At 43.0% G+C, this 13,376-nt stretch overlaps 1 protein-coding gene across 3 annotated transcripts in view; it reads left to right on the forward strand.

Moving 5' to 3' along the window:
• Nucleotides 1-13,376, forward strand: part of MICU3 (mitochondrial calcium uptake family member 3) — a 128,711-nt gene that overhangs the window by 81,380 nt on the left and 33,955 nt on the right. For all 3 annotated transcript variants that reach the window (XM_075258738.1, XM_075258721.1, XM_075258730.1), the window contains exon 7: nucleotides 6,940-7,011. In XM_075258738.1, coding sequence (XP_075114839.1) covers nucleotides 6,940-7,011 — 72 coding nt within the window. The remainder of the gene's footprint in view (nucleotides 1-6,939; nucleotides 7,012-13,376) is intronic.

Below are 13,376 nucleotides of genomic sequence, written 5' to 3' on the forward strand. Positions count from 1 at the left end.
CTTAACATAGAAGTGAGAAGATTCTTGATGAAGTATTCTCCAAAGGTCGTCCCCTCCTCTTATCCCCACTTATTGATTGAGAAACATTACTCGTTGTAAGGTTGGCTCCGTTCTGAGGCGGATCCAGGGCCGGGCGAGCCGGGCAACCGCCCGGGGCCCCGCGCTTAGCGGGGCCCCGCGGCCCGGCCCTAACAAAATGGTCCTGGTCAGCCTCGGCATAGTCGGGCAAGTGCCGGGGCCCGCAGAGCCTCTGGGGCCCCCCGGCACTTGCCTGTCACGATTTCAGCTCATCGGCGTCCGTCCGCCGATGAGCTGGAATATATACACGATTAAAGCAGGAGCTGTGAGCTCAGCTCCTGCTTTAAAGCTCCGGCCCGGCTTGCGTGTGTAGGCGCGATGACGTCATCACGCTTACACACGCAAGCCGGGCCGCAGCTAAGCAGGAGCTGAGGTCACAGCTCCTGCATCACGTATGTATCACTGGAGTGAGAGAGAGGAGCGTCGGGGGAACGATGGAAGGTGAGTGATAGAAGGTGAGTGTAAGTGTTTGTTTTGTATTAAATATTAAGGTGGAACATAAGGGGGGCCATGAAACTGGGGGGGGGGGCAAATGAAGTGGAGGGGGGAACGGCATGACACTGGGGAAGATGAAGGGGGTGGGGAGAGAACGGCATGAAACTGGGGACAGAGATGGAGGGGGCCCAAAGAAACTGGGGGGCAAATGAAGGGGAGGGGGGAACAGCATGACACTGGGGCAGATGGAGGGGGGGAGAACAGCATGACACTGGGGCAGATGGAGGGGGGGAGAACGGCATGACACTGGGGCAGATGAAGGGGGGGAGAACAGCATGACACTGTGGCAAATGAAGGGGGGAGAGAACAGCATGACACTGGGGTGGATGGAGGGGGGAGAACAGCATGACACTGGGGCAGATGAAGGGGTGAGAACGGCATGACACTGGGGCAAATGAAGGGGGAGAGAATGGCATGACACTGGGGCAAATGAAGGGGGGGAGAACGGCATGACACTGAGGCAGAGACGGGGGGGACATGAAACTGTGGGCAGATAAAGGGGGAGAATGGCATGAAACTGGGGACAGAGATGGGGGGGGACATGAAACTAGGGGTAGATGAAGGGTGTATATGAAAATGGGGAGAGATGGAGGGGGGACATATAATTTACGGGTGACTGTAGGAGGATTATACTGTGTGGAATCACATGAAAAATGAATGAGAATGGGTGGAGTCAACATAAAAGTGGGCGGGGCCTAATTTGCTGCGGCGCGCTGCACGTAGGGCCCCGCCAAAGTCAATTGCCCAGGGCCCCGCAAACCCTGGATCCGCCACTGGCTCCGTTCATAAACATCCACGTCACGGTTCCTTTTGTCTTAAAAGATACAGTAAAACAGATGCTGAAACATCATTGCCACATTTCCACACTAAAGAACCTGGAATCTAGGAAAGTCCTATTATCCCAGCCAAATGGGAACGTTTACTGATGGTGATGGAACTAGGTTTTCTTTTTTGAAAGGGTATCTGTCAGCCCCAGTAGCTTATAGTGCCCTGTGCAAATATCACAGTCCTTTATGTGGTTTGAGAATGGGAGTTTCATTTTCCATAGATGCACAAATGAGCCGAAAGTGCATTGGGGGTGTGGCTGAGCACCGGTGAGCATTGCAAGCAGGCCTACCTCTACTACCTGTCCCAAGATCCTTTGCAGCTGTTCATCGTCCCTGTGAGCTAGTTCTTCTGTGGCATGCATGGTCAACGCCATCCTACACCATGAAGAAGAAGAGGAGACCAACTTCTCACTAGGTTCTTCCAGGTGTAGAATGATGACCTGTTCTATCAGTTTTCGGCCTTTTGGGTAAGATCAAGTGTAGTAGCTTTTCTTATCAGAAGCAGGAAGTAAGTGCATCCTGTCTGGAGGGTCCGTAGCAACCCAATGGCAGGATTAGACTGAAAACTGTGGAGATGATGCAGAGAACCACTTGAGGCACGTTGCTGGGAGAAGTGGTTAGTAGTTGGTGAAGCCAGTGGGAGTCAGGGAACCCACTTGGGAGCCGACGAAGGCCATGGAGCTGGCAACGTGACCAACAGGACTGGTTCCTGGGGATCTTGGTCGGGGGCCGGGGAGCGTCTCGAAGTCTTCTAGTGCAGTGTCCTGAGGGTGCCGGGTGGCCCCTGGGGTGCCTTAATTCACTGGGCTGAGGGGGACTCACTGAGTTTCGGCACATTGCTATTGCACTAATACACACTTTTTGAGCACACACCCTATGCCTGATTTATCCAGTGCTGGGAAATTTTGATCCGGCGGATAGACCAGGCCCTACCGGGCACTCTATTCACTTGTTTAGTCTTTTCTATGTCACGTTTTGTTTTTGTCACCCTGTCACGTCTTTTTGTGGGGATGAAGGGATGTGGTGCCCTTTTGGGACCTTACCGACGTCTAGAGGAGGGGCTGCAAGTCTGTAATGGGCTCTCCCCTCCGTTGAGCAGGCCTTCCTCTGCTTCGGTGGAGGTAGTCAAGGTCTGAGATCCAGGAGTATCCCAGGAGGTGGCAGCCCAGGGACAAACTGGATGAGGGATCGGCTTTGAGTACCCTAGGTGGTGGCAGCCAAAGGGGAAAAGAGCAAATTGGACTCTCTGTTTTGGCAGTCTGTCCTTAGTGGCTCTTGGCTGCTTGATGCCTTTTGGCCCAGTAGCCTTGAGAAGTCGGGAGCCTATTGCCTTTTGGGATGGGCACCCACAGCTGAAAGCATCCTGTGCATGTTTTTTTTAGTGGTACTCCACTTTTTTGTGCACATGGTGTGAATGTTGGCAGTTAGAGGCCTTCGAAAAAAAAATGATCTATATTGTAGATCATTTCCTAAGAGTATTGCTTTTTTTTCCAAACACAAATTTCAGGATGCATGTTAGCCATCCTAACATCTCCATCATTGAAGGGAGTCTGTCAGCAGTAAATTGTTTACATAGTACATTTGTGATTCTTTCTGTATAGGATTGCTGTGAGCGTGATATCTGTAGCTGGTTAAAAAGAAAAAATGATGTTAACTTGAAGAGTTGGTCACTTCTACAATGATAGGGGATCACTGCCATGTAAATGGTTAGATGTTCAGCTATGTCCCAGGCAGCCAACATGAAAAGTAATCCTAGTAGTCTAAACAGGATCAACCTGTGTGTGGCCAGCTTTATGAATAATCTCTAGGCCGAGGTTGGTAACCTTTGGCTCTCTGGTTTACATTGATGTGGATGTCGAACTATCAACCAGAGTTGGCAAGACTTCCAAGTTGAGTGTCATCTTGTTATTTATATCGTCTCCTTTGAAGAGATAATGCATGAAAGAGATGTATGTAAAAAACAACAATGGCCACGTCTGAATGAAACTAAATTAGCTACATCTAAGTCACCCAGCAGTGACCGAACACTGTCCCTGATGTCTGTAATACAAGACGTTTAGAGGGAAAGACAGCGATCAGAAAGTGAATGAGTCAGTGCAAAAAAGCAGACATGGAAGCTGACAAATCCAAAAATGTTCAGTGGCAGTAAATGAACTCTGAAAAAGAAAAATAAAAGGATCATTTGTTTGGGACTGATGGATAATGACGGTCGTGAGGAATGTGAAAAAGAAACATTCTTGGGGCTTTCATGGAAGATGGCAATTTAGAGAGAGGTTCCTAAAACCAGCACTTTACAAGCTGAGCATGAGGCGATCAGATTCCAGAAGTGTGTTGTATATAATAGAAGAAATGGAGAGACAAGAAAAACTCGCTAAACCAACAGCCAGCTCTCCAGCTCATTTCCACATGACAGTCCCATCACAATTTTACGTCAGTGCAAAAAAAAAAAAAAAAAGATGTAACCTTATGCAAGTATGTCTTTTATTGGCTCAATGGTCATTTTTCATATGTTACGGCTTCTTATACATAGGGAGATATCTTATCCATAATGAGTGCCGATTGGCGATATAGCCTGTCAATTAACAACAATGAGCATTGGGGATTGAACATTTGGACAAGCATTCGTTTCCTCGATCATCGACCTCCATGAAAGGACCCTTAAAGGAGTTGTCCATGACCCAATAAAGTTGGATACTGACGACCTATCCATAGGACAGGTAATCAGTATCAGATCAGTTGTGGTCCGATATCCAGACCCTGTGCTGACCAGATGTTTTAAGGGAATGGGAACAGGCTGCAGCTCTTGACCAACACCATGATTAATAGCATGTCCTATAAACAAACAAATTAAATTAAATAAAAAACAGGTTTTTTTTGTTGGGGGGGGGGGGAGTAGGGTGAAATCTACCTATAAGGGCCCACAAGAAAATACAGATCTTTAATGAGAAAATATTTCTGGTAACATTGCTTCCACCCAAGAAAATTTATTAAGTGATAGCGATTATATTACCAGGACACCCCTTTACCATATACACTGTTATTTATATACACTGAATTTATTGATCGGTTCCTTTATTAGCAAGTCCTGGTAGCAGTTGCTTGAATGGCAGATCCCGCCCTAATATGTAATACTACATTACCTTTACAGGTAAACTGACTGCAACTTTTTCCTGGAAAACTCTGTGGGCTTTCTGTGACAATCACTGCAGGAAAAAAACGCAATATTGGGGCCACACGGTGGCTCAGTGGTCAGCACTGCAGCCTTGCAGCACTGGGTCCTGGTGTTCAAATCCCACCAAGGGCAAAAACAACCATCTGCAAGGAGTTTGTATGTTCTCCCCGTGTTTGCATGGATTTCCATCCCATATTCCAAAAAAGACATACTGATAGGGAAAAATGTACATTGTGAACTCTATATGGGGCTCACAATCTACATTAAAAAAAAAAAAAAAAAAAAACGCAATATGTTTCCGCCATGGTTTTTCCCACATCACCCTTTGGCTGAAGCTCGATACAGGGAAATGCCAAATTAACAAATTACAAAAAAGAACATTTCTTGTGCATTTATTGTATTTCACTTATTAATTTAGAGCTTATTAACAGATGACCTAATGTAAATGACTTGAAATAGGGAGTCACAATTACAGTTTGATTATTTTCTTTTTTTTTGATAATTATGGTTATTGTATTTCTCCTTTTAACTAATTTTTATGTTTATTAAAGCCGCCTCAAAAAGTTGCACATTCATTAAGTAATGATTTGTACAGCACCACAAAGGAATCTTACGGACATACAAAAATCTTAATCATTTAATTGAATTGTGCTGACAGTATGAAAAAAGATCTGTAGGTATGCTCGGTGCGTACTATGCAGACAAATGACTCGGTGTGGAGAGATGATATCTGAGTTGCTGGTTCTCAGCATAGTATTCCCCCAGATTAACACGGCTTTCTACAAAATACTAATTCCAACCAACTGCAGAGTCTCGGATATAAGTAGTTAAAAGCAAGTCACACCATCTACACAGACGTTGTGCATGAATTCAGCAGAATAGAGGGTTTGTAAGCAGGGTGATCAGTATACATCATGTTCTACATTTCTCATTTTTGTTCTTCTTTGAATCCCTTCCATTGTACAGCATGCCAGTATTCTTCTTTCCAAAAATTAGGATTATTTTATTTATCGTAATTTATTTGTGAAGGACGTGCCAGAAGCTGCATTGCATAGGACATGATGTTACCAGAAATGTACAGAAATTAAATAAGTATACTCACCAGCATCTGGGATAGCTTCAACATAAACTACAGGGACACTCACTGTAAGGGCTCGTTCACACGGAGTTAACGTGGCATGCAATGTGCCGCGTGTATGGGACGTTTGCGCCGCGATTTTGACGGTGCATGTTTGCAGTCGCGTTAGCACCGTCACAATTGTGGCGCAAACTTCCCGTACATGCGGCACATTGTGTGCCGCGTTAACTCCGTGTGAACGAGCCCTAAAGAGGCCCCAAATATTCTGTAAGGCTAAGGCCCCACATTGCGGAAACGCAGCTTTTTTGTTGCATATTTTGCTGCAGTTTTTTGAGCCAAAGCCAGGAGTGGATTGAGTTGAAAGGAGAAGTATAAGAGCTTCCCATATATTTCCCATTCCTTTTGTAGTCATTTTTTACTTTGGCTCAAAAAACCGCAGCAAAATCTGCAACAGAAAAAGCTGCGTTTCTGCAATGTGGGGCCCTAGCCTAATAAGGCTTGAATGCCCTCATGTCAGAGTAACCCCTCGTTCACATCTGCGTTGGTATTCCGTCCAGGGGAGTCTGCATGGGGATCCCCCTGAATGGAATACCAAACGCAATTGCAAGCGTTGTGCAGTAAAAGCACAATGACCTCATAGACTATAATGGGGTCCGTGTGCTTGCTGCGTGCTGCCCGCTGAAATCATGCAGACAGGAAAGTAGATTGTGCACTACTTTCCTGTCCGCATGATCCCTGCAGAGATCTGGTGGCAAGCACACGGACCCCATTATAGTGTATGGGGATCTGTGTGCTTTTACTGCACAGCGCTTGCAATTGTATTTGGTATTCCATTCGGGGGGGTCCCCATGCCGACTCCCCCGGACACGATCGATGACTTGCAGCATCTTTTGGAGCAGTCCCATATGAAACCTCTGAGATGTCTAGCACAGGAGACTGGGAGATCTTATTCAGCATGTCAAAGAGCTGCAAATAGGGCAAAATTGCATCAGCACTGTGTCACCATTGTTCAGGCTCTCAACTTGTTTGAGGCCTCACATTGTGGAAACGCAACTTTTTGCGTTGCAGATTTAGTTGCGGATTTTTGTTAGCCAATGCCAAGAATGGCTACAAAAGGAAAGGGAAATATATAGTAAGTTCTTCTACTTCTACCTTCTTCTCAATCCTTTCTTGGCTGTGGCTCAAAAAACACTGCAAAATCTGCAACAAAAAAAGTGGGGTCATAAGATTTTAATTTTACAGCATGAAGTTGTTTAACTGGCGTATCATATGTTTTATGTCTTCTCCAGCTCCAGGAAATATTCAGAAAGAAAAATGAAAAGAAAGAACGGAAAGGAGAAGAGGAAAAGTGTGCTCAGCTGGTAACATGTTTAATATTGCTCTGCAAATCATTTTTCCCACATAATAATACAAAAAAGAATACTGGTTAATATTGTATACATCTCTATAATATTGTTTAGTGTAGGTTGGACAACCTCTTATAACAACTCCCTATACTGTTATTGGGGTTGTCATTGGGATTGGTGAAAATGAAGATGATTCCAACAGAAGAATGTTTTGGTTATGATGAACATCTTCTTTTATTTGTCTTATAAGCCAGGGTCACACAGTACAAGCCACTATGGCCTGAACACCTGTAATATGGTGGGTTTTTACCACGACTCACCTGCAGGTTGCTCTCCGAACCCTGTGTGGTTTTATAAAAATCTACACGCAAGACTTTCAATAGTAATTGACATGCTTCAGATTTTAAACCTACATTAAGCTTAGGCTCCATATAGTGGGCCACAGCAAAAAAGCGCAGTGGGAAAAAAATTTTGGCGGCAACGCATTGCGGTTTGTCCCACAGCGCATTTCACAGAAAGTCTGCAGAGGTTTCCTCTGTGGACTTTCTGCATCTATTATACCTATAGGGAAAAAGCCAAAAACTGGCATAGAGAGATGATATTGAGGTGCACATTTCGTGCAATGCCCTTTCCCGTACCAAATGTGCACCACAAGCCCCGATCTCACCTTACATGGCAGGCCAAGGCGGAGGCGTTTCAACCCAACTGCTTTATTATAGGTCTCACCAGTTGTCTGCTTTGAGTTAGGTTGGCTGGTTGCAGAAATGCAGTGTGCTTTGTTGCACGTTTCGCTTCGCTTTTTTTGAGCCAAAGTCAGGAGTGGCTTGAAAAGGAATGGAAAATATAAAGGAAGCTCTTAGACCTTTCCCTTTTGTTGAATCCACTCCTGACTTTGAGTCAAAAAATGCATTGTCTCCACATTGTGGGGCCTTAGCCTTAGAATGGAAATCTACACTAGTTCCTACTTGGCAAAGGTTTCCATTCTGACGCTGGGACATCTGACAGATTTATGAAGAGACCAGAAACTCTTCATAAATTTCTGGTTCAACGCACCAGTCGGCCCACTTATTAAGGCTGGAATACAATATGCCAGTCTTAATACGTTTTCCCCACTGTTTGCAAATGTTACTTATTCCATACTGAATCACACATGCAATTTTTGTAGCAATTTTTGGTGCAGTGTTTGAGGCAAGTCTATTGTTTAGCCTAAGACCACATGTTGCAGAAAAGCTGTGTATTTTATTGCAGAATTGGCTTTGTTTTTGAGCCAAATCCAGGATTGGCTTTAGCAATATTGAGAAGTATAAGGGTAAGTTCACACAGAGTTTTTTTGGTCAGGATTTTGAGGCCGTATCCGCCTCAAAATCCTGAGCAAAAAGACGGCTCCCATTGAAATCAATGGGAGCTGCTCAGGAGTTTCTTCCGACTCCCAGAAAAAAGAAGCGAGATGCTCATTCTTCCTGAGCCAAACAACTCCGTGTGAACGCAGCCTTAATGTTTCCTTTATATTTTCCATTCCTTTTGAAACCACACCTAGCATTGTCTCAAAGAACAGCAGCAAAAGCTCCAACACAAAATGCAGGTTTCTGCAAAACATTTTTTTGCAGTTTTTTATTAACATTTTTCATGTGTTTCTTCACCTCCAAATGGAGCTCACAAGTGTTAACTGAAGATGCTTTATTGTCACATTTTTTTCTGGTCTTATATGTCATGGTTACAAAACTAGCGGCTTGAAAAAGTTTAACTATTTTATACAAACCGTCTTATACCTAGAAATTGATCCAGAGGAAGACAAAAACCAGTCTGTTAATGGCAGAGACCCAGTTCAACATAAACTAGAAAACAATCCTTTTCTGACCTCTGCTGCCGTTATACCAGTAGCCGTACATATTGTGGTTTACAAGGACAGTATCTATCTTTTTTCACACTCGCACATTTCCACCATTACCAATTCCCACAGGAGCGTGTTCCATAATTTTAGATTCGGACAGTAAAGTAACGCTTACAAACTTTGTGAGGAAATTGCACTTCCTTTAAATATATAAGAAGTAACCCCATTTTCTGTGGTCCGTGGAACAAATAATATTTTGCATTGTATTTTATAGTGACAATTTACATATTTATATGAAGATATCATCTCCCTCAGCCTTCTCCTCTCTAGACTTAATAAATGTATATTTGGTAGCCTATCTTCATACATGAGATCTTCCATTTTGCATATTAATTTGGTTGCCCTTCTCTGAACCCTGTCCAGCTCTGTGACATCTTTTTTTATGAACTGATGCCCAAAACTAGATAAGCAGTGGAATTGCAATTGCACTAGTGCTTCATAGAGGAGTAAAATAAAACTTTCCTCTCTAGAAGATATGCCGTTCCTTATACAACACAATATCTTGTTGCCATTGCATTCTATAATTTAGTTTATTATCACCAATTACACCCAAATCCATTTCCACTGTACACTCAAATTTATTTTTATGGTGATCCATTTCGGGTGTAACTACCATGTGTATTTTTTGACCCAAAATATATAACCTCAGATTTATCTCCTTGAAACCTCATCTGCCATTATCTGCACATTCCCACAAGCATGCTGCAGAAAAACTATGTGTGCAGGAAGCCTTAAGCCGGGTTCAGACAGGGTTTTTTGGGCTGGATTTTGGCGTGGAATCCACGTCATAGTCCAGCTCAAAAAACTGCCTCCCATTGAAATCAATGGGAGCTGGTCATTTCCTTTTTCTGCGAGTGGTTTGTTCCTGCTCCCGGAAAAAAGAAGCGACATGCCCTTTCTTCAGGCAGATTCCGCGGCTGAATCAGCTGCAGACGTCCGCCTCGCGACACTCCCTCCCGACTACGCCCATTCATTTGGGCCTAATACGGAATGGAGTGCTGCGACTGGATGCGGGTGTACTGTATGCGGCCACCACGTCAAAATCCGGTCCAAAAAACTCCTGTGTGAACCCGGCTTTATATTTTTCCTTCTGTTTGGATCCAGTCCTGATTCCATGAAAAGTTGCATGTGCGATTCCTCCCCATCTGCGAGCTCAGGAAAGACTTCTTTATCACAGTTGCTTATTGAGATCCATCTGTCACTTGAAATGCAGAAAAATGTTCGATATTTTTTGTGTCGATTTTTTACACTTTCGTTTTCCTCAATATAATTTGTACGTATAAAACCTCACGGCAGAGAGAGTTACACGGCATACCTGGTTGTCATTTCCTTCCCATTGTACGTCATCATTACAATCATTATGTGGAAACCTACACTCACTACATGAACTGCTTCCTTTTGTTGTACATTGTTTTTCAGAAGCTTTGTTTGCTTAATGTACAATAGGACAGATGTGTCATCTCGGATGGGATTAGTATTTATGCTCCAGTTATTTTGTACAGTAGGAACAGCCAAATAAAAAACTTTTCATTTGCTGAAGCAAACATTGAATGCGAGTTAAACTGGAAGAAAACGGCTGTAGATTTTTCATCCACTAAACAACCCATCTTCCAGTCTTACTGCTATAAATGATGTTTTAATGTAATTCCAGAAAATACAAAATTTTTTTAGTAAATGTTTCTATGTGATGGCAGCACAGTTATGCTATGACTAGGAATAAACACAGAATTATTAACTCAATTACATGGGAGGGTGAAAGACAGAATCTATGGGATATACCATATACAGTACAAGGATAATGCACATAGTGATGTCACAGTACAGGGATAATACACATAGTGATGTCACTGTACAGGGATAATACACATAGTGATGTCACAGTACAGGGATAATACACACAGTGATGTCACAGTACAGGGATAATGCACACAGTGATGTCACAGTACAGGGATAATGCACATAGTGATGTCACAGTACAGGGATAATACACATAGTGATGTCACAGTACAGGGATAATGCACATAGTGATGTCACAGTACAGGGATAATACACACAGTGATGTCACAGTACAGGGATAATGCACACAGTGATGTCACAGTACAGGGATAATGCACATAGTGATGTCACAGTACAGGGATAATACACATAGTGATGTCACAGTACAGGGATAATGCACATAGTGATGTCACAGTACAGGGATAATACACATAGTGATGTCACAGTACAGGGATAATACACATAGTGATGTCACTGTACAGGGATAATACACATAGTGATGTCACAGTACAGGGATAATGTACACAGTGATGTCACAGTACAGGGATAATGCACACAGTGATGTCACAGTACAGGGATAATACACATAGTGATGTCACAGTACAGGGATAATGCACATAGTGATGTCACAGTACAGGGATAATACACATAGTGATGTCACAGTACAGGGATAATACACATAGTGATGTCACTGTACAGGGATAATACACATAGTGATGTCACAGTACAGGGATAATGCACATAGTGATGTCACAGTATAGGGATAATGTACATAATGATGTCACAGTACAGGGATAATGCACATAGTGATGTCACAGTACAGGGATAATGCACATAGTGATGTCACAGTACAGGGATAATGCACATAGTGATGTCACAGTACAGGGATAATGCACATAGTGATGTCACAGTACAGGGATAATACACACAGTGATGTCACAGTACAGGGATAATGCACATAGTGATGTCACTGTACAGGGATAATGCACATAGTGATGTCACAGTACAGGGATAATGCACATAGTGATGTCACAGTACAGGGATAATGCACATAGTGATGTCACAGTACAGGGATAATACAGTGATGTCACAGTACAGGGATAATGCACATAGTGATGTCACAGTACAGGGATAATACACATAGTGATGTCACAGTACAGGGATAATACACATAGTGATGACACAGTACAGGGATAATGCACATAGTGATATCACAGTACAGGGATAATACACATAGTGATGTCACAGTACAGGGATAATACACATAGTCATGTCACAGTACAGGGATAATACACACAGTGATGTCACAGTACAGGGATAATACACATAGTCATGTCACAGTACAGGGATAATACACACAGTGATGTCACAGTACAGGGATAATATACACAGTGATGTCACAGTACAGGGATAATACACATAGTGATGTCACAGTACAGGGATAATACACATAGTGATGTCACAGTACAGGGATAATGCACATAGTGATATCACAGTACAGGGATAATACACATAGTCATGTCACAGTACAGGGATAATACACACAGTGATGTCACAGTACAGGGATAATACACATAGTGATGTCACAGTACAGGGATAATACATATAGTGATGTCACTGTACAGGGATAATACACATAGTGATGTCACAGTACAGGGATAATACACATAGTGATGTCACTGTACAGGGATAATGCACATAGTGATGTCACAGTATAGGGATAATGTACATAATGATGTCACAGTACAGGGATAATGCACATAGTGATGTCACAGTACAGGGATAATGCACATAGTGATATCACAGTACAGGGATAATACACATAGTCATGTCACAGTACAGGGATAATACACACAGTGATGTCACAGTACAGGGATAATACACATAGTGATGTCACAGTACAGGGATAATACATATAGTGATGTCACTGTACAGGGATAATACACATAGTGATGTCACAGTACAGGGATAATACACATAGTGATGTCACTGTACAGGGATAATGCACATAGTGATGTCACAGTATAGGGATAATGTACATAATGATGTCACAGTACAGGGATAATGCACATAGTGATGTCACAGTACAGGGATAATGCACATAGTGATGTCACAGTACAGGGATAATGCACACAGTGATGTCACAGTACAGGGATAATGCACATAGTGATGTCACTGTACAGGGATAATGCACATAGTGATGTCACAGTATAGGGATAATGTACATAATGATGTCACAGTACAGGGATAATACACAGTGATGTCACAGTACAGGGATAATGCACATAGTGATGTCACAGTACAGGGATAATACAGTGATGTCACAGTACAGGGATAATGCACATAGTGATGTCACAGTACAGGGATAATACACATAGTGATGTCACAGTACAGGGATAATACACATAGTGATGACACCGTACAGGGATAATACACAGTGATGTCACAGTACAGGGATAATACACAGTGATGTCACAGTACAGGGATAATACACATAGTGATGTCACAGTACAGGGATAATACACACAGTGATGTCACAGTACAGGGATAATACACATAGTGATGTCACAGTACAGGGATAATACACACAGTGATGTCACAGTACAGGGATAATATACACAGTGATGTCACAGTACAGGGATAATACACATAGTGATGTCACAGTACAGGGATAATACACATAGTGATGTCACAGTACAGGGATAATGCACAT

Source organism: Leptodactylus fuscus, chromosome 1 (genome assembly GCF_031893055.1).
Source record: "Leptodactylus fuscus isolate aLepFus1 chromosome 1, aLepFus1.hap2, whole genome shotgun sequence".
NCBI lineage: Eukaryota > Metazoa > Chordata > Amphibia > Anura > Leptodactylidae > Leptodactylus > Leptodactylus fuscus.